Here is a 24,310-nt window from a genome sequence, read left to right as displayed (position 1 = left end):
GCCGTGCTTGAACTTCGTTGCGGTGGAAACGAAGGATCGTTCAAGACTTTCATCGTCGGTCTCAAGTCAACGCGCACCGACCGTGTACCCCGCAAAGTCCAGGCTGGAGCGCCGAGAAGACTCCTCTTAAACCTGGCACGCCGATACTACCTGATCTTGTATTTCCGGGCCGCCTTGTGCAAGGGCGATCCTTCAGGACCATCCGGCGGGGGTTCTCGCTGTTTTCTAGTCCACCAATGGCCCCCATGTGCGTCTTGCGGTTACATCGGCATACTGGTCTTGGCAGTTGGGAGTGCTCTTGAATTGGGAGAGAAAAGACTTGATGTGATGCTAAACCAAACACGATGGATCAGACACAGGAGCACTTGCATGATGTCCTGGCCACTGGCCCTTCTTGATGCTTGTACCATGTTCTCTCCTACCCACAGACTAGACCGCTGGTCCACGTAAGGAGTTCTAAACTGGTTTCTCTAGACCTCACGGAGTATGCTGCATCTCTCCCAACGTAGATAGATCAGCAATGCACGACAGTCCTCCGCATCTGAAATGTGAACTCGGTATAAATAGCAAGCTAGTACACCAAGAGGCCTCGCAAGGAGGTGTTGAAGTTACTGACAGACACGAAGTTGCGTTTCGTGACACTTCCATCATGCATCTTTCATCCATTGCTGTATCACTGCTTGCCTTTTTCAGTAATGCATTCCTTGCCACAGAGCTCCCAGCCGGTGTGCCTCGATCTCTCGAGGAATTCCGAGAAAAGCATCCCTACCGAGCACGGAGTACCAAAGGTGATTGTCGCAAAGTGACCAGGATACGCTCATCTGAGCATGATACCGACGACATTTCGGATGATTTCCTAGAGGGAATCAGACAGGCCAACAACGGCGGACTGCTTCACCTGCCCAAAGACGAGCTCTTCGTCATCGGCAAGCCACTGGACCTGGCCTTCCTCAACGACATCCACGTTCGTCTGGACGGCAAGATCTTGGTGGGCTCTCCTGGTCTTTTGGTTTACTTGATCTTGGACTGAGCACATGTCAAGTTTACCGACGACGTTCCTCAATGGCAAGCTACGGCTTTCAAGCACCCCTTCCAGACAAATCTCCTGTACTGTGAGTACGACTCAAGGCATCACGCGGCCATCTACATTAACCACAATTAGGGAAATGGGGCGGAAAGAACTTCAAAATCTACGGCGACGGCGTCATCGACGGCAACGGCGAGCGTTGGTGGCGTGAGTTCGGCGAGCTTGACCTCCCCGCGGACAACAATTACACCTACGCCCGGCCCATTCCCTCTTTTATGTTGGAGACGCCGCCAATGTGCAGATTGAGGGGATCCGATTCAAAGACGGGCCGATCTGGCACCAGCTCATCGAACGCAGTATTTCCATCAAGTGATACCCGTGAGGGAGAGAATTGTTACTGACTTGGCTGCCGCAGCCGAGGGCATATCCTACCGCGATGTCGCCTGCACTGCTCGGCCCCGAGACCAGACCGTTCGGCCTGCGAACACGGGCTTTTTCAACTCCCTCAACGTCAGGGACGTGTCGATTGAGCGCGTCTGGGTCGACGTCGGCGACGACTGTTTCTCGCCAAAATCAAACGGCACCAACATTCACGTCAACCACATGTACTGCAACGGCACACACGGCCAGGTACGTCAACGCCTACCTCTCGATTGAACCCAGGCCACTCACGATAACAGTCCCTCGGTTCCCTGGGAGAACACAGGGGCGTCATGTCCTTCGTCGAAGACGTCGTGATCGAGAATGTCTGGATGCTCAACGGCGGCGTGCGTCAGCCCCTTTTTCCAACCAGAAAATGAAAAAAAAAAAAATCATCCGCGACCGCCTCCCACTGACGCCTCCCACAGCACGGCAGCCGCATCAAGGTCTGGGCCGGCCCGACCGCCGGCCACGGCTACGTCAACAACGTCACTTTCCGGTGCGTCCCCTGCGTCTCTATCACAAGACACGCCCAGGACTGACTGGCGAGGAACTTCTGGAACGCCAACAACGAATGGGTCGCATTCCTCGACTCCTGCTACTGGAATGTAGGTCTCACCAGTCTCCCGCCCCTGGGCGCGGAATCCTTCTGGAAGCCCCCCCTACCCATCTGACAGGAGCCAGATCAACGCCGAGACGTGCGAGGCATACCCGGCCGGCATGTCCATCACCAACGTCCTGTTTGAGAACTTTACGGGCTCGACGCGCGGGAACCGCGGCCGTGCCGTCGCCAAGCTGACGTGCTCGGCGAGCCCCGACGCCGTGTGCGACAATATCCGCTTCCGCAACTTTGCCGTGCGGTCGCCGTGCGGCGGGCCTGCGGTTGCCGTTTGCGATGGCGTGACGGGCGACACGGGGGATCTGCCGTGTTATGCGGCGGACAGTGATGAGGCCAAGGCTGCGCTGCGGGATACGTGTGTCGGGGAGACGTCTCGGTATGTTGGGAAGCCGTGGGAGGATGGCGGGCCTGGGTTCTGATGCTGCCCCGCGCATGAAACCTGATGCTTCACGTGTGGCGCATGTCTGGGATGGAAGACACCTCGTCAGCCGTTATTGGAGTATTTTATTCGAGGGCCTCAAACTGCTTCGGTTCACGCACCAGTCAAAACACGGACAATCACATTCACCAAGAGACGAGTTATAGTCTTCATCAATTTCATTCAATCGACTTTGGCGTCTCATGTTCGTCATGAAAACGTCTACGCCTTGGCGGCGCCGGCCTTGATAAGCAAAATGTCACCATCCTCAACGACGTAATCCTTGCCCTTGGTCATGACCTTGCCCTTGGCCTTGACCTCGGACTCGTCTCCGAGCTCCTTCAGCACGGAGAAGTTGTAGACGAGGGCCTGGATGAACGTCTTCTCAAAGTCGGTGTGAATGACACCGGCGGCGCCAGGGGCCTTGGTGCCGTTGCGCAGGGTCCATTGCCTGACCTCGTCCGTGCCGGTCGTGAAGAAGCTGCCGAGGTCGAGAGACTTGCGCATCTGGATGACGAGCTTGGGAAGGGCCGAGTCGGCGCCGACCTTCTTCTGCTCCTCGAGGGACTCCTCCTCGGTCTCGAAGCGGCTGAGGCGCTCCTCGTAGGCAACGGAGATGGGGATGATGGGGTCGCCAGCGGCGTTCTCCTTGATCCACTCGGCGATCTTGGGGAGATGCTTGTTCTTCTTGCGGACGTAGTCACGCTCGGAGAGGTTGACGAGGTAGACGACAGGCTTGGCCGTCAGGAGGAAGAGAGGGTTGATGACCTCGACCTGAGAGAGCTTCTTGTCAGTGATGATTTCCACAAGATTGGTGAAGCAATATCATGAGAGGTGTTGCGACTCGAAAGTCAGTATGATTTTTTATCTCAGTATGCACTCTGCGTTTATTGTGAGGCATTCGACGAGCTGGGTTATAAGTCGGACCTCGGGTCCTTTATCATCATGCGAGTCGCCAGGGGATGGCTTGTTTGCGAGGGAGGAAAAGAAAAAAAAAAAAGGTCTGCGGCTTACCTCCTTGGGGGACCAGTTGCCCTTTCGGACATCCTTGCCGTCCTTCAGCCAGTCGATGATCTTCTGGATGGTGTCCTGCTCGGCAATCATCTTCTTCATCTCGAGACTCTGGCCGCCAGAGCGAGTCTTCTTCTTCTGGGCCTCGAGGGCCTTCTCGACGAACTCGATATCTTTCAATCGGAGCTCCTCGCTGATGATGTCCAGATCACGCGTGGGGTTGACGTCACCCTCGACGTGAATAATCTCAGCATCGTCGAAGGAGCGCACCACCTGGAAGATGGCATCGACGGCACGAATGTGGGACAGGAAGGCGTTGCCGAGACCAGCACCGGTCGAGGCACCGCGGGTCAGACCGGCAATGTCATAGACGGTCAAGTTGGCGGGGACACGAGACTTGGGGTTGTACTTTTCGCACAGCCAGTCGTAGCGCGCATCGGGGACGATGACGCGGGCCTCCTCGGGGTCGATGGTGGCGTAGGGGAAGTTCTACACCTTGGTCAATCAATGAGCCGGGAGGTCCACGGGGCGACGGGTACAGCAGAGAGAACTTACAGCAGGGTTGCCGAGGTTGCACTTGGTGATGGCCTGGAAGAGGGTGGATTTGCCGACGTTGGCAAGGCCGACCTGTGAGGATCGCGGGGTCAGCCTCGAAGCTTGGAGGGGTAAAAAAGGGAAATGGGTAAAAACAAGAAAAAAATTGGTGGGAGGCGCGGGGTTCGCTTCAGACGGCCGGCGGCAGGGTGGTGAGTGGGTGATGGGGGACAACATACAATCCCACTCTTCAGACTGTTGCCAGGACGGCCGAGGGGAATCTTCTTCTCCTCAACCTGCTTCTTGGGAGGCATCTTGGATCCTCGTTTCTTTGCGTAGGAACGGGAGGGGGTATACAAAACAGTGCAACCACTAAAGGTGAGGGGTGACTGAAACTGTTGCCGGTACAGTAACGAAAAGCAGAGCTAGCTGCGCGTGGGTGTAAAGGGGGGAAAAAAGAAGCGAAGGGAAGGGAGGGCGCGAGGAGGGACGTCGTGGTGAAGGATTGGCTGGCTGGTGTGACCAGCCGCAAACCGTTCCCCCAGTTGGCGGGCCGCGTAGGGTACCTTTTACCCAAGGAGGGGGGGAGAGGGGATTGGGTATCTGGGCTGGGGAGAAGCCTGGTTGCAGTGATGGGCAGGATGAGGGAAAAAAGGCAGAGGAAAGAATTTTTGTGGCAGAGGGCGCGAATCTTGACCTGGGATTTTCCAGCGGTGCCCCACCAAAGTGTGCAGCTCTACCCTGGGCGCTGCTGCAGCTGCTCTGATGAGGTAAGCCGGCCTTTGCCTGAGGAAGCTCCTCCCCTGAGGAAGCCCCTCCGGCGCCTGGAGGAACGTGTTCCCCGGCGGCATGGAAGCAAGTCACCAGCTCCGCTGCAGCCAGCTCCAGTGGGCTTCAGAGAGCTCCAGTGCCATGCCGCCCCCGGATGCAGCCTGGTCACCCCGCGTCCCCGTTGTCGTCACTGGCCGCGACTGCGTCCAGCTTCCCAGCTTGAGCTTGCTGACCCATGTCACAAGGTCGCATCGCATCGCATCTGAGCCATCTGACAGCATCCAAGCCTTGACGTCGCAAACAACCTACAATACCTAACCCTACATCACCTTAGGTTCCGCATCCAGATCAGCCGACCCTTTCCCTACGTTCCGGCTTCACCCAAAGCCGTTGTACATAGCTTTTGTCTATTTGGCAACGCTCATCCCGTTCCCTCCTTTGTACCTGATCCTGCTCCATTGCCCCGCTCGTTTCGCCCTCTTCCACCTACCTACCTTACCTTACCTAGGAACCTAGTTGGCCGTCACCCAAACCTTCAAGGAAACAGCATCGCCAGTTCCTCCTTGCATCCCACACCCACTGTGAACCCCCCCAAGATGCCTCCGACTCGCCCGCAACGCTCCAACTCGGCAAGACAATCCACGAATCGCCATCGATCAACCCTGTCCCTCACCAAGACCGAGGTCACCATTCATGTCTATGACCTGCTGCCGGTAAGCCCGATGGCGCCACCCTCTGCTCCGCCTGCACCTCCACACCATATAAGGCACTGACAGGTGCAGCCCGGGAGGTTATCCACCGTCCTGTGGTCCGTAGGCGCATCCCTCCTGCACTCGGGCGTCGTCATCAACGGCCGCGAATACGCCTACGGCGGCCACGACCGCCGCGGCATGACCGGCGTCTACTGGACGAGCCCCAAGACCGAGCCCCCCGGCGGCACCTTCAAGTGCGAGATCCTGCACGGCTTCACCTTTATGACCGAGGAGGAGATTGAGAAGATCCTCGACGACGTGTCCAAGGAGTTCCAGGGCACCTCGTACAACCTCCTCACGCGCAACTGCAACCACTTCACGTCGGAGCTCTGCCTGAAGCTGACGGGGCAGAGCGGGCCGGGCTGGCTCAATCGCGCGGCCAGCATTGGCGTTGCGCTGCCCTGTGTCGTGCCGAGGGAGTGGATCGACCCGCCCGAGTACGACATGGTCGACGGCGAGCTCCTGGACGAGGACGACGATGAGGATGACGGGACCCACGAAGGGTCTCGTATGCTCAAGCAGTCTCCGCCCAGGTTCCACGGCGAACCACGCCCCCAGGAGGAACAAGAGTCGGGATGGGGGAGCGAAGACGACAGACGGCACGGAGGCAGCGGCAAGGGGAAGCAAGTCGAACGAGATCAAGCCGGCCGGACATTGCCGGCATCAGAGAGGGCGCCGAGGCCATAACATCATGTTTAATGGGCACGAGATTTCTACTTTGGGGGGGATACAAGGTGAATGGCGTTCCGGGTCCTTGATACCAAATGGGGCGAGATCAGGCTGGCGTTCTGTTTTTTTTTTCTCCTTTTCGGCGTTGCGCGGGAGGAGCGAAACGGGGGACCAGGACACCCTAAACAGCTCTTTGAATTCTTTGGTATATGGTACAGCTGTACACGTATTGTACATTTGATTGTCCATCCGTTCCCGACCATCCGTCGCCCTGCACCCGCGTTTCTACCATGCTGCTGCAACACGTGACCAATGGTTTTCTTTTACAGACGCCTGGGGTTCTTGCTCCTGCTGCCACCAAACTTGAGCCTCGTCGAATCGGCCACGCGCACGACCTTCTGCCTCCACATGGCGCCCTCGGGGCTCATGAGGCACTTGACGCCGGCATCACGGCCCTGTCCGAAGCCGCGCAGCACGAGCTCGATGCGGTTGATCTTCTTGTCCCAGCCGGCGAAGCGTAACCTCTCCAAGACGTAGGCCGTCAGCTGGTAGGCGGCGTCAAAGTGTTTCCGCCTCGACTTCTTGAAGCCAATGTTGCCGCACGACATGGAGACGATGGCGCCGCGGTCGGGCTTGGACATGGTGACGTGCGTGTTGTGCTTGTGCGAGTAAATGTGCAGGTGGAAGGGTTCGAGGGCGTCGAGGGCCTCTTCCTTGATCTCGCCGAAGCCCTCCTTGCCGCTGCCGAGGCCGCCGGGCGTGCGCTTTTGCTCGTCCTTGCCGAGCGTGCTGCGGAAGAGGTTCATCATGCTCGAGTCGGTCGGGCCCACGGCGGATGCGGATGATGCCGCGGGGGCTGAGGGCTTCGCGGCGGGGGGGTTGGGCGCGCCGTAGAGAGAGGAGAGGAGGTCGGAGCCGGCTCTTGTCGTGGGAGCGTCATCGGCGCGTCGGCTGGGGGTTTGGGAGAGAGGCCGGCAGAGAGAGGGAGAGCATCGCGTTAGGGAGGTGGGACGGGCGATGGATTGAAACGCCGTCCTCGCGAGGAAGCGGCTTGCTAAAGGGCCGCTCATATTTTGTTACGGATGTGGTCGACAGACGATGCTGCACTGCCGCCAATATGTGTCGATGTTCGGATCGTTGTTGGCGTCAAGGAGAGCCAGTCGTCGATACTGCTTGGGGCCTCCTGCTCGGGTGACCTGGATTTTTTCGAACAGCTTCCTGACACGCCATGTCCCGATTGGCCCACGTCCTGTTGCTGGTGGTCCTGGCCTCAGCCGGCTGAAGCACGGCTAAATAGCAACAGTACCCAGGTACTCCTTTCAGGATCCCCTTCCACGACCTTCGACCCCCTGCCCGCGCCGCGGCCCGCCTGGAGCCGAGATCGCAGAAATCCTCGTCGCGCCCCAAATTTTGATCCGGCCAAATTTCACCCGGCCTAAGGTACTTGCCTCTCCGTCCCCGACCGAGTCGTCTCTCCCCCCCCCCCCATCCTGCGCATCGCAAACACCCATATCTGGGCGGCGGAACGCTTTTACTTCATCATGAACTCTTTTGTCCGGTCTTCACGGAGTGTCGCGCCTAATGCTCTGACGAGAGCATCTGCTCGTAGCAGCGCCCCTGCGACGGGCAGGACCCAGACATATCGTCTCCAGTCCACCGACAGCCTCGCCTCCATCCGCATCCAACAATCCTCCTCTCAACAGCTCTCTTCTTCCTCTCTTCGCCCTACCACGCTTCGATCATCCTTCCTTCCCCATGAGATCCGACCCCTCATCTCTGCCACACCAGCCCGCTCCTTTCATGTAGCGACGCCGACATGGCAAAAACAAGAGAAGCCCCAGGCTGAGACGAAGCCTGCCGAGGAAGCTTCCAAGGCCGCCGAGGAGGAGAGCGCCAAGTCCTCCGAGTCAGCGGACAAGGAGGGCGCCTCATCAGGCGACAAGAAGAAGGAGGGCGAAGAGGGCGATGGCAAGCAGGAGGAGAAGAAGAAGGACGACGCCCCTCCGCCTCCGCCCCACGGTGACATGACGCCGTGGCAGGTCTTCATGGAGACGATGAACACAGAGCTCAAGAAGTCCAAGGAGTGGAACGAGTCGACCAAGGCCCTCTCCGGCGAGATCCAGACCTTCCAGGAGAGCGAGCGCGTGCGCAAGGCCCGCGAGGCCTACCAGACCACCACGGGCGCCATCGGCAAGACGACGTCGACCGTTGTCAAGACGACGGCCGGCGCCATTGGCAAGGGTGCTGCGTGGACCTGGGACACGAGCGCCGTCAAGGGTGTTCGCAAGGTCGCCAACGTCACCGGCGATGCCCTCGACAAGGCGACCAAGCCCATCCGTGAGACCGAGGCCTACAAGAACGTCAAGGATGTCATTGATGACGGCAGCTCTTCGCGTTACGGCGGCTGGGTAGAGAAGGAGGAGCGCAGGCAAAAGCGTGAGGCTGAGAGGGCTCTCAGGGGCGACAAGCCGGAGAACTTTGTTGAGGACCCTGAGTACGCTGGCATCCTCCTCATTTCTAACTCGTAAATTTCGCTGACTCCAGTCACAGGGCTGGCACAAACGTCACGCTCCACAAGGATGCTGCCTGGAAGGAGGCGTGGAGAGACTTCCGCGACCAGAACAAGGTTGTCCAGGGCTTCTTCAGCGCCGGCAAAGTCTACCAGGAGTCCGAGAACCCCCTCATCTCGACGGCACGAAGCATCACCGACACCATCGGCGGTTGGTTCGCCGAGAACGAGCAGGCTCAGGTCATCAAGAAGTTCCGCGAGATGGACCCCAACTTCAAGATGGAGCCCTTCCTCACCGAGCTGCGCGAATACATTCTTCCCGAGGTCCTCGACGCCTACGTCAAGGGTGACGTCCCCACCCTGAAGCTGTGGCTCTCGGAGGCGCAGTACTCCGTCTACGATGCTCTCACAAAGCAGTACCTCAAGGCTGGCATGAAGTCGGACGGCCGCATCCTCGATATCCGCCACGTCGATATCGCCAAGGCACGCATGCTCGAGCCCGGCGACATTCCCGTGTTTGTCATCACCTGCCGCACCCAGGAGGTACACGTCTACCGCAACGCCAAGACCAACGAGCTTGCGGCCGGCATGGAGGACAAGGTGCAGCTGGTGACGTACGCCATCGGCATCACAAGGCTGCCGGACGATGTCAGCAACCCGGAGACGAGGGGATGGAGGCTCATTGAGATGCAGAAGAGCGGACGCGACTACTACTAAGTGGTATAACCACCATCATCGACGCCGAGCCGGCTCTGTTTTCTTTCGGATCGGCTCGAACACCAACACTCTCATACGCTGGCGATTGGATGTGACACTTTCTGTCATTCTGATGTTTCAATAATGTACAAAAAACTAGACCGGGGGCATTTTGGAGGGGGGATTCTAGGCGATTTCTGGGAGGATGCAGAGGAGGAGAAAGAAAACAGACAGAAGACCAAATTCTGCGGAGTCTTGCCGCCTGCGGTCTGCGGCCGGGGAGAACCAACACCGCTCTCGCCTCGAGGAGGCTATCTTGTACGAATATCGAAGAGCCTGCTAGGCACCTGGCAAGGGCTCTGCCGTCTGCCGAGCAGTTTGTTTAATCAAGAGGCCGGACGTCCGTTTGACGTTCTGGGTCGCAGCACATTGTTCACAATGTCAAGTCAGTGCGACCAGTCCAGGTCATTCGGTGGAACGACCCTTTGAGCCAACCCTGAATCTGATATTCCTGTGCTTGCCTGAGACGAAGTCGCTTGGGTTCGAATTTTGATACAATGTTCAACAACATCCCGATCTCTACAGTTCGTACTGCTACCTAGTTCACAGACGTCCCCTCCACAGCATCCCGCCCTCCATCCCTCGCCAGTCCGCCCGCCCGCCCCTCCGCCGCCCTCAACTCATCCCTCACAACCATCAACGCCTTGCCCAGCAGATTCAGCCCCCACGCCTCCCGATCGACCGTCGGCGCAACATGCGGCGCAAACCCGACACCCCAGACGGGATCAAACGGGCTCGCCTCAACCAGCTCTCCCACGCCCGTAGCCAGCAGCCGACGTCTCCGCTCCGCGGCCCCGGCGCCCGTCGTGAACTTGAGCCTCGTGCCCTCGGTCACGATGGCCTCGCGCCGCGCCTCCCACGTCGCGGCGTCAAAGTTCTGGACCTGGCGCCCGAGGGCCTTGGCCTGGCGCGGGTGCGGCGCGGCGAGGATGGCGGCTTCCTGGGCGGGGTCGAAGAGGGCGGCCTTACGGTACATCATGTAGTGCTCTGCGGTGCGGAAGACGAGGGACGGGTTCGCGGGGTGCGGGAAGGGGGAGGGGGCCCATTGGGAGAGGAAGCCCGAGTCTGGGTCTGTCTCGCGCCAGAAGTAGACGGGCGTCGAGGGGAGGGGCAGTGGTGGGGATGGCGAGGCTTGGGGCGCCTGGACGGGGGGGAGTCTGGTTGTCATGTTTGCGAAATGTAGCTTGGTAGGGATCCTGATGGGGGGTTTTGGTATGGAGAGGAGGATGTGGCGCGACATGATTGTGGCCTGTTGGAGCGTGAAGCTTTTGTAGACTCCTCAAGTGAGCTGGTACTTGGATGCCTCCTGTTGTACGTCGTCGCCGCCGAGTGACTCAGGTGTGTGAGGCTGCTCGTGAGGCAGACTAGGCACTTCGGGCGTATCGTCGTGAACCAATCCACGATACAGTCCGGTGAGCTTGGAATAAACCATGTCGGGAATCAGTCATGGCGGCAATATTTGTGTCACCATCAAGTCCCAGTGATTGATGGGTGTATCTTGGAAAGGCGCGCTCAATCAGTAGGTAAGTTATGCACGTCCCCCATCACCTGACCTCCCATCGCCAATTCGAGGTTCTTGGCGCGATTGGCCATGAACAGAAAGATTGCTTGGGATGTCAACTACTCCATTACCGTCTTTGTAGGCTGCATCCAGCGGAGCATTGTACCCCTTTCTTGTTGTTCTTCGCATAGTCTGTTTCGAGGAGGGCATTCAATGTCGGGACCTATCACCCCACTGAAAACGGATACGGTCAAGATTGGAGCCCAGGGCTGCGAGTGAGCATTGTCGTTGAAGCCTGCACCGCGAACTGTTCGACTGACATCTGCAGCTTGCACCAACTCGGGCTCTATCTCCTCGTGCACGGTTTCCTGCGCACGGAACCGGCAACCCGTCGCATCCGTGTCGTACATCATGGAAACACCATTGCCGACTCGAGGAGAGGGTTGCTCGCGTGGGAACACGCGGCGTATCCGCAATACTACATCCCTGAAGAGGACTTGATGAACATTCAATCATCCGATGTCGGTCCCGTCGTCGCCTCAGATGGCGTTGCCACGGGGCAAGTATCCAGCTTCAATGTCATGGAAGTGCAAGGCGTAGACTTGCTCCGCGAGAACCGCCCTGGCTTTGGGCTCCCCTTTAAGAACGTAATGAGGCTCAGAATGAGCCACGACCGTGGGCCACTGCAGAATCTTGTTCGTTTCGAGTTTGGGAGCATGGGTGGGTGCACTCTGTTTTCCATTCTGCCCTTCTGCCGCCTCGGCCGCCCGTGAGCCAGGTATTTAACCTAACCCAGCTGACGCGACCCGTTCGCGAGACAGATCAGTGGCTCGAGGAAGACACGCCGATCTATGTTCATCCCAAGAACCCCGACCTGCGTGTCGAGCTCCTCCATTCCGGACGCAAGGTTCGTATCGAGTACGACGGTCGACTTCTCGCCGAGTCTCCCTACTCGGTCCACCTCCTGGAGAGCCGCCTCCCAACGCGCTACTACATCCCCTACACGGCCGTGGTCCAGGGGTCTGCGCAGCTGTTGAAATCAGACACGGTGACCGAGTGCCCGTATAAAGGCATCGCAAGCTACTATAATGTCCGAATCGATCATGCAACAACCTTGGAAGACGTAGTCTGGTATTATCGGCATCCGACCGTTGAATGCGCGGCGATCGCCGGCATGATCTGTTTCTACAATGAAAAGGTCAAGATCTACGTTGATGGAGAGCTTTCGGGGTCACCATAGGGTTCGTTTTGAGCTGCGGGCTATAGTATGTCAGGGAATTCTAGGACTCGAGTGTCATGGTGTTCAGCCCAACGTTTTCGGTGAGCCGGGGTGAAGCCAGTACAGCCCCAGCCATCGATGACGTCGCAGTGAGGCGGAGCTCAGCCAGCACAGCCATCAGCCAACGACCTCCTTCAGCCCCAGCCTTCCATCATCCTGCCAAGCTCATCAACATCTCATTCTCCTGAACCACGACATCGCATCATCGCACCTCTCATCACCACGAACATTCACTCTTGTCAACCTCCTCTTTCTAACATGTCCGACCAATCAAGCATGCCCCGCGCCCCGGCGCCAGTGCACACCGAGCAGCCCAAGTCGCAAGACGCCATGGCCATGAGTGAGCTCTCCATTCCGTCGCCGCGCGCGATGCCAGCAGCGCCCAGTTTGCATCTCAACTAACATGGCGCGCCCAGACGCCCAAGAGCCCCAGGCATCGCAGGACGACCGCTCCGCTGACGAGTCCGAGCTTACGCTGCGCGGCGGCGAGGCGTGTCCGGGACGGTTCTGCTTTATCATCCCGTGCCCGATTCCCTGCAACTTCTGCGTCTTCCCCTGCCCCTGCTGATGGAGTTCTGCGCTGGATGTTGAGCGTGTTTCTGGGTTCTGTCATGCGGACGCCTTGTGGCTTGCCGCTTGCCGTTGGCGGTCTATTTCATAATGAGAATACATCTGGTTCATTGAAGTGGTGCCACTCCGTCTTCGACTTGTTCACGCTGGCTTGCAGGGCCTTAGAAGCTTAGGTGTTCTTGACGGCGTTGCAAATGCTAGGATGTCCGAAATGTGATCAGGACCGATGATCCATGTTCACTGGCGCCGTCGTCTTTACGGCCGAATCTCACAGCACTGCCAAGAATCAAGAATGCAGCGAATTGTCGTGTGTGATGGGCCTCATGTTGCTTCTGGTTTGAACATTTCTCATCTTGCTTCTCTCATCCTTGCTCGATCATTAGTCTTGGCTTTCTCTGTGCGGAAAACCAAAAGTTAAGACCTGACGCTGGGGAGCTTCAGTTGACTGTCGACATGATGTTAGTTGTTGCATCCCGGGAATAGCATTGCCATTGATTCCTGATCCGCTTATTTTCGTTCAGGCAAAGTCACTGATCGTAAGCTGTCGTCAGAAGTCTGTAGCCGAAAGCCCGGATAGAAGACCATGTTGCTGAATACAGTCAAGGTCAAATGTCTCGAACATGCACAGACTTCATGTCGAATATTCGGCCCATGTGGTTTCAAAGACATCGAAGCAATACACGTCAAAGACGATTCAGAGATCCTACTCGCGATCCAGCCGCGCACCCGATCAGTCTTCGAATAAATCGTTCCCTACCCTCGAGCTCCAGACACAGATCAAACACCCGAAAAGGGGCAGAACAGAAGACCAGCCTGTAAGGGGCCATGCGGAAGAAGTGTTGATTTGGTGTTTGACGGCTTTACCCAGGTAAGGGTTTGGGTTAGCAAGTCGGCAGTCCCTCGCCAAGTCTGGTCTGCTCCACTGTCGCAATGTTGGCCAACGTTCATCGACATGTAGCCGCACAACCTCTTGTCAGTGTTTACTACAGGAGAGCCAGCATTCTACTGCAGGGGAGCCAAGTTGAAATTGAGTCTTCGTCTGGCACGCAGTTGTTTCATTCTGCCCAGAACTGACATGCTGTTGGAAGAAAGGGTTCTACACGGCAGCTGCATCGTTGACAAAGGCCTGCGCCTATGTGATCAAGACTACCACGGAATAACGAAGTCTAGAACTCGTCATTCCATTTTCTACAGGGACTGGCACGTAGATATATCCCACGGAGTGATGATGGAGAGAAATCGGTCCAATCATTGGCTCAGTTTTCGGCTCCAGTCTGGCAGGGCCGTCAGTCCCACAGGTGATGCAACCAGACAGGAAGAATGTGAAACCTACGCAGGGCATCATGCTGGCAGCGGAAGAGCCCGTGCCTGATGCTTGGCGATGGAGCAGTGAATAAACTTGAAGTCAGCGGCATTGGATGCAGAAAGACTTCAAAGTCTCAGCGTTGTAATAGGAGAAGAGGTGGACAGGTCGATCAGGCGGGGTGGATATTCCTGCTGCCGATGATAGATGCTCGCCACTCTATCAGGAAAGTTCACCGGCGACGTGAACACGAGCGCAGCTGTCCATTGAATAGTGGAAAACTCTGGCGACGCGAAGCCCGTCCCAGCTGAAGCGGCGGCAGAGCAGTATTTTGCTATCACGTCTTCGACCCTACTGGGAAGTCTTGCGCGTCGAAGTCACCGGTAGGGGAAAGTATCGCACCGGCATCCGCGGGCAACAGCCAGCCCAGTCGCGTTGTAGGTGGAGCGGGGTTATCATCTAGGCTGAACTCACAAATCACGGAAGCAACGATCAGTGACCTGAAAGATATTGTGTCGATATGATCCACATTGAATGGACGTTCCTGTTCGAGCGCTTCCTTGCACACCCATCTTGAAGTTGTAATATATTGAAGTGTGCTAGTTGTTCGTGAAACCTTCTGCGTCGAATCTGCCTACTCATCTGAAGGAATGACCGTCGGGCGGAAAACAAAGTTGAAAGCCGTTGTGGCCATATACCTGGACTACGTCGCAGCGGTGCCTGGTGGCCAAAAGGCACTCTGCGTGTGCACGTGGCAAGGAAAGCAAACAGTCGGCCCTGGACCTGCCAGGGAGTTTTCACCCCTGAAAATCCAGCGCTGGTTCTCGCCCACTTCGAGAGCGATCCCAGTATGTGATTTAACTTCAGTCCGGTTCAGTCCGTCTGGCCGGATCGATATACAGACTTCGGAGACGCGAGGAACGATGTAGCCGAGGCGCCCGAGATGCTTGCGGGACGACGAGGTTCGACATTGGACGGGTCTAGGCACCCGACGCTCCCGAACCCGCTTGATCTACGGATATCATGCCGGGTCAGCATGCAAAGGATCTCCGAGGCAGCAGCCTCTGGTTTGAGCATCAGCACATCAAACAGGAGTTTTCGTTTCCTTCTCCTCTTCTCTTTCGCGAGAAACATAGTTCCCGTGTGGATCTGTCAGAGCAGACGGCGGAAGGCCAGAGGATGTGTGCATGTAGATCGTCTTGGCTGGCGCCAGAAGCGTGCTGGAATTTGTTGTTGTTGCTGTTGTTGTAAACAAAGTGGCCATGAAGATTGCCCAAGGATCACACATCAATCGGTGATCGTTTCGGCAGCAACCGAGAGTCAGGAGCCGAGGCCTGATCCTCAGCATCAGGAGAGAGCAGGGAGAGACGTGCAGAACAGAGGGCGCCAGCATCATCTCAGCTTCGGAGATAACAAGACGCGAGCTGACGCAACCTCATCGGAGGAGCTTGTACCATGCAGGACGAACGACGAGAGCGGCATGCCCGTTTGCGATGACGACTCACGACGCTGAACCTTATTGCGAAAAAGGACGTGGGGATATGTCAGCAGCCTCCCTTGCTGGACAAAGAGCCGGGAGCAAAATGCTGTGACGGGTCCGGCGTCCTCACCAAGGAGGAAGCAGGCGAGCTGTTGGGAAAGCTTGGCCGCGTAACGGCATTCCCATGTGGCACCGGAAAGTTTAGCTGCCGGGAGGTCAAGAATTGAGGCGGAGTCGGGGCGGGTTGCATGTGCATGCATTGGCGCGAACGACACAACAAGATCAGACCATCTGCGGTGAGATGAGAAACAGCCTTTTTCCAGGTACCTTAGGTAGGTGCCTAGAGGTAGGGGGCGGGAGGCCGCCGAGACAGGCTGGGGAGCAGGTCGCTCTGGGATGGACTGGTGGTTGGCCGAGTCAGGGACAGCGTTGGCGGCATCGTGAGAGAGGCCGATCTGGGCAGGTGACGGGCGAGATTGCTGGTGTTGAGGAATGATCTGGGTTATGAGGGTCGGGCAATTGAGGTCGAGCAGGCGCAGCAGGGAGGCCAAAGAGAGCCAAGGCCGATGACTATTGCTTTGGCATCGTGACTGAGCTTGGACGTCATGAAGAAAACCCACAGCACCGGAGAGATTGTTCACCCTTGGGCCGTGTTCCTGGGTGCTGAACGACTGGCTAGTCAGGGAAGGGGGAAGGGGGAAGGTTCAGTTCCCCCGCAAGTGCTCGTGGTTCTTGCTCTGTTGCTGCTGGGGGTTAGCGTCGAGGCTGTGTTGGGAGGTTCCGGGAAGGTGCTGGGAGTGCTGGGAGGTGCTGGGAAGGCATCCCCAGCACCTCCTTGTGAGCGTGTTGGGAAGCTGCTGCAGGTGCTGGGGAGGTGCTGGGAAGGTATGGGAGGTGCTGCAGGTGCTCGGCAGGTATTGGGAAGCTGCTGCAGGTGCTGCCAGCGCTGGAGCCGTGCCGGTTGCCGTTCGGGGAAGCTTCCCCCTTGGTATGGAAGGCAGCCATTGGCCGCAGCTGCCCTTCAGACGACCCAGGCGAACCTGGATCTTGGGATGTTTTAGACTTTGTTACTGCCGGCTGCCTTGACCAATCATCAGCTCGAACTGGTCGTCCCGACCCACCCCGATGACCCCTCCTCCGCCTGCGGACGCAACCCCAGAGAAAGGCTCGACACCTTCACAGACACACTTGACACAGCATGACCCCTTGACAAGCCGCCTGGCCACCTCCTGAGCGCTGATGCCAACAATGAACCTCAGCATGCGTAAGCCTGACCCTCCTCGCCATGATAGGTTCATCTGCCCATCTGGGTCTGTCAAATCCGCCGCCTTACCTGATCCGATCCCCCCCTGGCCTTGTTTGGGACCCGCGCCTCGTGCGGCACCCCTGTTTGAGGACCAAGACGAGCATGGGTGCGCAGCGCTTCGACGACGCCCTGGTTCTGGCTTTGGCCCATGGCTTCAGGGTCTGATACTGCTCGAGTCGCGACTCGCAACCATCCTTTGACTTGGCTTTGGCCGGCACGCCATGCCCAAGTCAGGCCAAACCTAACAGACACGGAGCTATCGAGATGGGATACATAAAGAGGGGATGGGTGCCGCCATCCAAAGTTGTTTCCCTCCCTCTCATCCCATCAGCCCAATCAACCATCTCAATCAATCGTCTCAATCAAACTATACCATCATACTATCACCACAGTTGAATACCTTCACACACCCACACACATCAACCAAAATGCACGCCGCCGTACTCCTCGCTCTCCCCTTCCTCGCCCCCGCCGCCGCCCAGGCTGCCGGCGGTGGCTCGGGCTCCAGCATCCCCGGCGTCCACGTCGTCAAGGTTGGCGAGAGCGGCCTCACCTTTGATCCCGCCGAGGTGACAGCCGCCGTCGGCGACGTCGTCGAGTTCCACTTCTACCCCCAAGCCCACTCGGTCGCCCAGTCGAGCTTCGACTCGCCCTGCCAGCCTCTCAACACGACCGGCTTCTTCAGCGGCCCCGTCCGCGTCCAGAGCGGTGTCTCCGACCAGGTCTTCAGCGTCACCGTCGAGAACACCAACCCCCAGTGGTACTACTGTGCCACCGGCCAGCACTGCCAGAACGGCATGGTCGGCGTCATCAACGCTCCGTATGTTCTTCCCTTCCCCCGTCTGCTCTCCGCGCAATGGCTTCTAACGCACACCAGTGCCAACAACAACCAGAGGACTCTCCAGGCCTACGCCCAGGCTGCCGCCAACGCGCAGAGCAACGTCGCCCCCAGCGCCACCGGCGGCGGCTCCCTCGGCGCTGCCGCCACCGCGGCCCCCTCCGCCGCCTCCGGCTCCGCTCGCCCGAGCTCCTCCTCCGCGCCCAGCGCCGGCATGGAGGCCCACGGCGAGATCCGCTGGGGCATGCTCACCATGGGTGTTGCCGTCGCCGGCTTCATCGGCGGTCTCATGATCTAAGGCCCGATTGTACGAGTTTGGGTGTCGTCTTGAGAGTAATGGCTCGCAGGGTCGAGCGTGACACGTGGTCAAAAACATGAAGTCGGGTGGGGGTTTCAACGCCTTTGAAGAGATATCCACAGCAATGGGGCTGCATCTAGGACGGCGTTTTCTACTTTACAGCGAATTGACATTGAGTAACATCTTGGACAATGTGATTTTCGTGCTTGCTGTGTTTGCTTGCTTGCCGCACTCGTATCTGAGCTTCTCGGGAAGGGTGAGGACGGGCAAGAAGAGCCTCGTCATAAAAATTGTGAGACTGGGGCGTGCATGTGCTCCTCTTTGAAGAATCAAGCAATGCGTACTCGAGTATAGCTTAGTTTATTTGAGGAATCAAATTCGGAAGCGAAGGTGTTGAGATTTCAATAGGTACATGTGATCCATGGAGTAGGGGCTCAAGAGCTAATTTGGGAGGGTTTGAGACTGCGAAGGCACATATACGTGGCAGTTGACCCCCCACAGGTGCTGGGATGGAGGTTTGCTGGTGTCAGGACAATCGGTACCAGGGGTGGCAGAACCTTCAGATACGGGGCAGTATACAGTGCGGTTCCCTTGCACTGAGGTCCATGACGGTTGCGAACCTGAATGACTATAAATTCCCATCAACGCGTAGAACCCCACGCCGTTCAGGTAATTTAGGCAAAAGGCCTGAAGCCTAAGCAGAACTCTGGATGATTTCTTGGCTTCCCTAGGGTAATGGGGGTAGCCCAGCGTTCGCGCACCCGGCATGTATCCGAGATCTCTTACCTCGCGTTGTACATATGTATCGCGAATCCTCCTGAGCCCAGGGCCTTGGTCGATGGGTTCCCGGCATAGAACACGGCAGGATCGTCAGCCAGTCATCAATGCCCAGCCTCGTCTCTCGGTACATAGCCTTGAGGTATTTAACGATCAACAACGGACATTGCTGACGAAGACTTTTACTTTGCTCATCCAACCGTGTCGACCGAGATGTGTAGAAAGTATGGGGCCAGGGTTAGGGTACTCCCAGTATTGTATACTACGTTCATCTCAATGGTTGGAGTGCTCAACCATCTATCAAAAAAATACGGTGAGCAATTCTTCCAAGAAAGGATGAATAACATGTCCACCGAGTCGATCCTCAAACCTTCTATAGAGGCTCAGATGAAGATCACCAACTCTATGCTTCGACTAGGGCTTGCAATGATATCCAACACAGGGTGCCTTCAAGGTCTTGTAAAGATAAGCCGAACCTCGACTGGATAATGTCCCGTCTCCGCGCGCCGTGGAATTTCTTAGGCCCTCAAGGAGGCTTGGTCATAGTTTATCTTCAAAACCAGTGTGTCAGTGCGTGGTATAGAGTAGAGTGAAGAGGTCTTCCACACGTGGTCGGCAGGCAATACAATATAGGTAGGGGGGCGGAATACATCATAGACCTGACCCTCCACAGCTTGGAGGGCCCTCCCCAGTCTTGATATATACGTTTCTCGTAACCCTTTGCCCCTGACCGACCCCCTACTTGGTGGCTCAGCAGGCCACCTGTCACAGTACATACAAGATAACCACAAGCTCTGCTCAAGATTCTCCAATGAGTTTGGAACCCAGTACATGAACTCGATGGACAATCACTCCTACCTGGAAAGATTTGTCACGGATCGGACAGCTGCAGCATTGTGCTAAATGCTGCATCACCCACATCTCGCCACGCCACTGCCAGAAACTTCGTCCAACTCTCAACATCAGAAGGCCTGCGGAGCCATGGAACAGGAAATTGGTCAGGGGCTAAGGACTACGAAAGCGCATAAACAAGAATTGCGAAGACCCTTGAAGCCGCGGAGGGCGGGCAGATATGCTCCGACCACCTGCCTATGTACTGCCGCCGGATCTAGTGCGGAAGGCCCCTTCACTCTGCTCAACCCCACGCAGTGCCACTGGACTCGATATGCTCTCTTGGTGATGCAGGCGCATTAGAAACATGTCCATGTCTGTAGCAGTCGCCATCATCATTCTCCCTACATATGTGACCTCAGATTTGAGGTTCGAAGTTGACAGCGTAACAGGCCAGTCCAAGCCTGCCGCCACGTCAAGCACCAATGTCTTCTGTATACCAAATATTCAAGCCTTTGCCCTGCAGACTCTTGAAACTAGATGAAGAAAATCGAAGACATTCAAGAACACCGTCTGCTCCCTCATGCCAGCGGACAGCGATCAATTCGGCGCATCGAAGCGTCACGCCAGTGGCAGAACCCCAAACTGACAGGTCAGATGCCCAAACGCCCTCGACAGCCGTCACGAGACTGGTCGACCCTGCCAACTGATTTGGCCACAACCACCGCGTCCGGACATGTTCGCTCCGGGGCGACTTCATACTCTCCTTAATCACCATGCGGTAGCTCGGAAAAATTCGACAGTCACGTTCTGAGCGTTCCAAAAGTACAGACCATGTACGGCACAACCCAAGAAAGAGTGAACGAAGGCGCTTGATTCATTTCAGTCAAAGCTACCAGATTACATCTCAAAGATCTAGTCGCGAAATTGACTTCGTAGGCATGACTACAAGGATGATATCCAGCCTTACCGCTCTACAGCCATAATATCCAAAACTCCAAACAGCAAGCAACCACCATTTACCAAACGTTGCCCTTGGTCTGGTTGCCCTGCTCCTTCTCGAGCTTGTTGACATTGACATTCTTCCACAGGTAAATGGCAATCAGGCAGAGGGGAGCAAGAGCGGCACCAGCAATGACCATGTGCCTCTGGACATAGGCGTACGAGTCAACAATGGCGTCACGCTCGGGGGTGCCATCGGCATAGGACATTTGCAGAACCATGTCACCAAAGATGAGACCGGCGTCGTCAATGGCAGAGGCAGGCAGACGCTTGAGGAGCTGGGCGGGCAGCTCGTTGTTCCAGATGGCGCCGGAAATGGCAAAACCGATAGAAGAGCCGATACCGCCGAACATGCCCCAGATGGCAATGACGACGGCGAGCTCCTGGTGGGTGACAACGGCCATGACAGCGATCTGGCCGCACGTCGCGAACATACCAGTACCAAGACCGCAGAGAACCTGGGTGATGGTAAGGACGGCGACAGAGGTGCTAGGCTGGCGGAAGGGGATGAGGAGAGCAGTGCCAAGTAGCATCATGGGCAGACCAGTGTATGCGACCCACTTGAAGTTGCCGGTGTAACGGATGAGCAAGCCGAAGACAGGGCTGAAGATGGCGGATGCGAGCGAGAAGGCGTTCAGAACGTAGTTGGCCGTGGTGATGTCGAGCCTGTGGACAACCTGGAGGTACGAGCCGAAGTACGTGTTCCAGGAGAAGATGGAGATGAACATGACGCAGTACAGCAGGGACGAGCCAATGATGGTGGGCTCCTTCAGGTACTTCCAGGGGAGGAACTTGACGGGGGCAAAGTACATCTCCCAGACGTAGAAGCCGGGGGTGCACAGAACACCGAGGACCTCCATGGCAATGATGTAGCCAGTCTTCCAGCCGTTGGGGGCGTAGGGAACAATGTTGAACGGCAGCAGGATGAGAGCAAAGACAGCGGTGACGAGAATGATACCGACAGCGTCGAACTCGATGAGGTAGTGCTTGACGGACTGGAAGAAGGTGCGGTTGGACTCGACCTTGGGGAGAACGCCGCTCTTCTCAGCCTTGCGCTGCTCCCAAAGCATGACGATGACGACAGGAAGGGCAACGGCAACGGTGAGAATGGCGAAGGTGCCGAAGGCCCAGCGGAAGTTGTGGTACTTGTAGAAGAGGTCGGCGATCTTGGGGCCGGCAAAGGTGCTGCAGATCAGAGGGGTGCCGTTGACAGTGAACATGATCATACGGTTGCGCAGGGAAGTCATATCGGCCAACATGACGTCGATGGTGAACAGGGCACCGAGGTGACCAACCCACCACAGGGTCTGCGCGGCGACGTAGGCCTCCATGTTCTGGCAAGTCGCCTTCATGATGGTGCCAATGACGATGATGACAGTCATGGAGATGAAGCCCTCGATACGGCCCCAAATGTCGATGACCTTGGCGAGAGTCAGGGACGTGCAGGCGCCGACGATGCTGGACACGATGCCGACGGTGGCGAGAAGGCCATGCTTGCCGAAGGACGAGGTGATGTAGGGGTTCAGGGCGTAGGTGATGGAGACGGTCAGCTGGTCGACGAAAGAGACGAGGTAGAGACTTTTTGAGCTGTCAGCTTTACAATCGATATATCCGCAACGGGATAACATACAGGGCAAACATCAGCCACAGCGTCTTCTTGGACCAGACAGTGGTGATGGCACGCACACGGCGGACACCGCCCTGGAAGTTGGCCGAGTCGGCATCCGAGTCGGCCTTGAGGTCATCATGAGGCATCTCGTCGACGGCCTGGTTGGCGGCAACACTCTTCTCAATGTCGATGTTGTCGTTGCCAGCGCCGGCAACAGGCGCAGAGCCAAGGGCAGGCACAGGGGCCTGGAGGTAGGCAGGGGCCCCGTCACCCTTGGGCAGGGTCTCTTGAGGGTAGGAAGCCATGGTCGGGTAGAGCACCGGGATCGATGAGACGATGGTGTAGTCGGCTGCTTGCGAAGAACCACGCAGACAAGAAGGGTGCTCGCAGGTCTGTAGGAGAGGGATGAGGGCGAAGGGGACGGGGGCAGCAGAGGGATCGACAGTTGCAGTGCGTCGATGCTATATAAGAAAAATCGGCAATGGCACGCCAGGCAAAGCTTCCCGTCCATCAGGGCCATCGGTCCCATCAGTCCCCATCACACCCAGATGTGATGCAGGACCTACCCAGTAGTGACCCCACCATGGATCTACTTGGTACGGGGGTCGCTCCTGCGTCTTCTCAGGCTCCTGCGCCTGCAAGCCTCGCCAGCCCACGCTGCAAGCCCGGCCGGTACTGGTGCTGGTGCAGGGAGGTAGGTGCAGGGAGGTAGGTACCGGATGGTGTGGGCGGGTCAGGCTGGCAGTCCCGCCGGCAACCAGGTAGGTACCTGCCAGTGTACCATGTGAGGTAGGTACGCTGGTACGGCACACAGATACCCAAGGGCGTGCCTGGCTTCGGAACACAGTGAGAGCGAGAGAGAGAGCAGGGATCAGCCCCACCATGGGCTGGAGATTTCCAGATCTAGGCCAAGCCAAGAGTTCCGAGGAAAAAATTCGAACGCGGGCTCTCTCTCGTTCTGTTCTGTCTTGTCTCAGTCGTTTCCGCTTGCTCTTGTGGGTAATTTATCAGATGATCAGATAAGATCCATCAGAGCGCCATCATCCAATAGAAATTGCTCGTGCTCGGGGCTATGTGGACGTTTGTGTTAGCGTCCCCAGGCGGGTGTGGCATCGGGTGGCGACGGCATCGTCAAGCATCGCCTGCCGTTGGCTCATACACACGCTACCTGCTGACCTAAAAACCCTGGCCTTACAGGGCCCCCAAGCCCCCCTTCAGCGATCCTTGCCCGGAAGCTATCGTCAGAACCCACCAAGGGCGAGCCCAGCATGCCCAGTGAGCCCAGCGACGCACCACCCAAATCTGCTGTCCGCCCCCATCTTCATCTCTTGGCTTTCCAAAAGCTCAAGCAAAGCAGTCTGGCCAGCCAGTGACCCGGCAGCGGCCCAGAACAGAACCATTCCCACGGGAATGTCCGACATGTGAAGCGCGGTGACCCTCGCCACGACATGGCGCGAGGTTCCGGCTGGAGGGATCACCGTGGAGCTTCCCCTTCCCACTCTCGATGAGCCACTGCAGCATGACAACCCACTTTCCGTGTCCTGCTCACTGCAGGTCTTGTTCATGGCTGTGGTAGTCATGATCGCGGACACAATCATGCCCATCCACCCGCCGCAGTGGCTCACAACAAGCCAGTGCTTTCACAACAAACAATTTGCTAGGTCAACATCTAGGTCTTGCCAGGATGAGCAGTGCAAAAGACGACCGAAGCCGCCAACACATCGCACCCGTTCCCGATGGGCCGCCCCCCCTCACCCCCCAGAACCCTTGATGACGAAACCATCAGGCCCGACCTTCGTGCTGACCTTTAACTGGTTGGCGTGCTCATCCATAACCTTGACCTTACCCATCGATTGCGAGGCCTTCCATGTCCCAGTTGAGAGTAAGCTCATGCTCCTTCGCAATCGAATCTGCTCGCCCTGCACATTAGGGCACAACGAGGAATGCGCTGTTCAATTCCACAACCCTGATCCGCAGAAAGGGCTTCGCGCTTGCCTGCCCAGCCTTCTCCGCCGCTTCAGTGATCACTT

The 24,310-nt window shown here is 57.3% G+C and overlaps 10 protein-coding genes across 10 annotated transcripts; 5 read left to right on the top strand and 5 right to left on the bottom strand.

Annotated features, from left to right (window-relative positions):
* Window positions 1-649: 649 nt before the first annotated feature.
* On the top strand, window positions 650-2,485 carry VDAG_03463 (exopolygalacturonase; the record flags this gene model as incomplete). Its single annotated transcript, XM_009657328.1, has 7 exons — window positions 650-988; window positions 1,043-1,112; window positions 1,163-1,405; window positions 1,443-1,657; window positions 1,708-1,794; window positions 1,876-1,946; window positions 2,125-2,485. 7 exons carry the CDS (start codon window positions 650-652, stop codon window positions 2,483-2,485), a joined length of 1,386 nt encoding a protein of 461 aa, XP_009655623.1.
* A 221-nt stretch (window positions 2,486-2,706) lies between these two features.
* On the bottom strand, window positions 2,707-4,629 carry VDAG_03462 (GTP-dependent nucleic acid-binding protein engD; the record flags this gene model as incomplete). The annotated part of the gene is made up of 4 exons (XM_009657327.1): window positions 4,269-4,629; window positions 4,051-4,122; window positions 3,499-3,984; window positions 2,707-3,258 (listed from the first exon to the last, which is right to left on the bottom strand). The coding sequence occupies exons 1-4, from the start codon at window positions 4,341-4,343 to the stop codon at window positions 2,707-2,709; spliced, it is 1,185 nt and encodes a 394-aa protein (XP_009655622.1). The 5' UTR covers window positions 4,344-4,629.
* A 767-nt stretch (window positions 4,630-5,396) lies between these two features.
* Window positions 5,397-6,239, top strand: VDAG_03461 (hag1; the record flags this gene model as incomplete). Its single annotated transcript, XM_009657326.1, has 2 exons — window positions 5,397-5,513; window positions 5,583-6,239. 2 exons carry the CDS (start codon window positions 5,397-5,399, stop codon window positions 6,237-6,239), a joined length of 774 nt encoding a protein of 257 aa, XP_009655621.1.
* Window positions 6,240-6,544: 305 nt separating this feature from the next.
* On the bottom strand, window positions 6,545-7,291 carry VDAG_03460 (mitochondrial ribosomal protein S18; the record flags this gene model as incomplete). Its single annotated transcript, XM_009657325.1, has 1 exon — window positions 6,545-7,291. The coding sequence occupies one exon, from the start codon at window positions 7,289-7,291 to the stop codon at window positions 6,545-6,547; it is 747 nt and encodes a 248-aa protein (XP_009655620.1).
* A 471-nt stretch (window positions 7,292-7,762) lies between these two features.
* On the top strand, window positions 7,763-9,921 carry VDAG_03459 (mitochondrial inner membrane translocase subunit TIM44; the record flags this gene model as incomplete). The annotated part of the gene is made up of 2 exons (XM_009657324.1): window positions 7,763-8,715; window positions 8,772-9,921. The coding sequence occupies 2 exons, from the start codon at window positions 7,763-7,765 to the stop codon at window positions 9,445-9,447; spliced, it is 1,629 nt and encodes a 542-aa protein (XP_009655619.1). The 3' UTR covers window positions 9,448-9,921.
* Window positions 9,922-10,024: 103 nt separating this feature from the next.
* Window positions 10,025-10,726, bottom strand: VDAG_03458 (uncharacterized protein; the record flags this gene model as incomplete). Its single annotated transcript, XM_009657323.1, has 1 exon — window positions 10,025-10,726. One exon carries the CDS (start codon window positions 10,724-10,726, stop codon window positions 10,025-10,027), a length of 702 nt encoding a protein of 233 aa, XP_009655618.1.
* Window positions 10,727-11,200: 474 nt separating this feature from the next.
* Window positions 11,201-12,227, top strand: VDAG_03457 (uncharacterized protein; the record flags this gene model as incomplete). The annotated part of the gene is made up of 3 exons (XM_009657322.1): window positions 11,201-11,262; window positions 11,316-11,634; window positions 11,784-12,227. The coding sequence occupies 3 exons, from the start codon at window positions 11,201-11,203 to the stop codon at window positions 12,225-12,227; spliced, it is 825 nt and encodes a 274-aa protein (XP_009655617.1).
* A 5,126-nt stretch (window positions 12,228-17,353) lies between these two features.
* Window positions 17,354-18,061, top strand: VDAG_03456 (uncharacterized protein; the record flags this gene model as incomplete). Its single annotated transcript, XM_009657321.1, has 1 exon — window positions 17,354-18,061. One exon carries the CDS (start codon window positions 17,354-17,356, stop codon window positions 18,059-18,061), a length of 708 nt encoding a protein of 235 aa, XP_009655616.1.
* Window positions 18,062-20,688: 2,627 nt separating this feature from the next.
* Window positions 20,689-22,585, bottom strand: VDAG_03455 (siderophore iron transporter mirB; the record flags this gene model as incomplete). The annotated part of the gene is made up of 2 exons (XM_009657320.1): window positions 20,689-22,249; window positions 22,302-22,585. 2 exons carry the CDS (start codon window positions 22,583-22,585, stop codon window positions 20,689-20,691), a joined length of 1,845 nt encoding a protein of 614 aa, XP_009655615.1.
* A 710-nt stretch (window positions 22,586-23,295) lies between these two features.
* On the bottom strand, window positions 23,296-23,860 carry VDAG_03454 (uncharacterized protein; the record flags this gene model as incomplete). The annotated part of the gene is made up of 3 exons (XM_009657319.1): window positions 23,296-23,350; window positions 23,444-23,503; window positions 23,574-23,860. The coding sequence occupies 3 exons, from the start codon at window positions 23,858-23,860 to the stop codon at window positions 23,296-23,298; spliced, it is 402 nt and encodes a 133-aa protein (XP_009655614.1).
* Window positions 23,861-24,310: the final 450 nt, after the last annotated feature.

The sequence above is a fragment of the Verticillium dahliae genome, genomic scaffold (assembly GCF_000150675.1).
Source record: "Verticillium dahliae VdLs.17 supercont1.5 genomic scaffold, whole genome shotgun sequence".
In the NCBI taxonomy this organism is placed as follows: Eukaryota; Fungi; Ascomycota; class Sordariomycetes; order Glomerellales; family Plectosphaerellaceae; genus Verticillium; species Verticillium dahliae.
The sequence above is the reverse complement of the archived record's forward strand: the minus strand, read 5'-3'. Positions and strand labels throughout refer to the sequence as shown.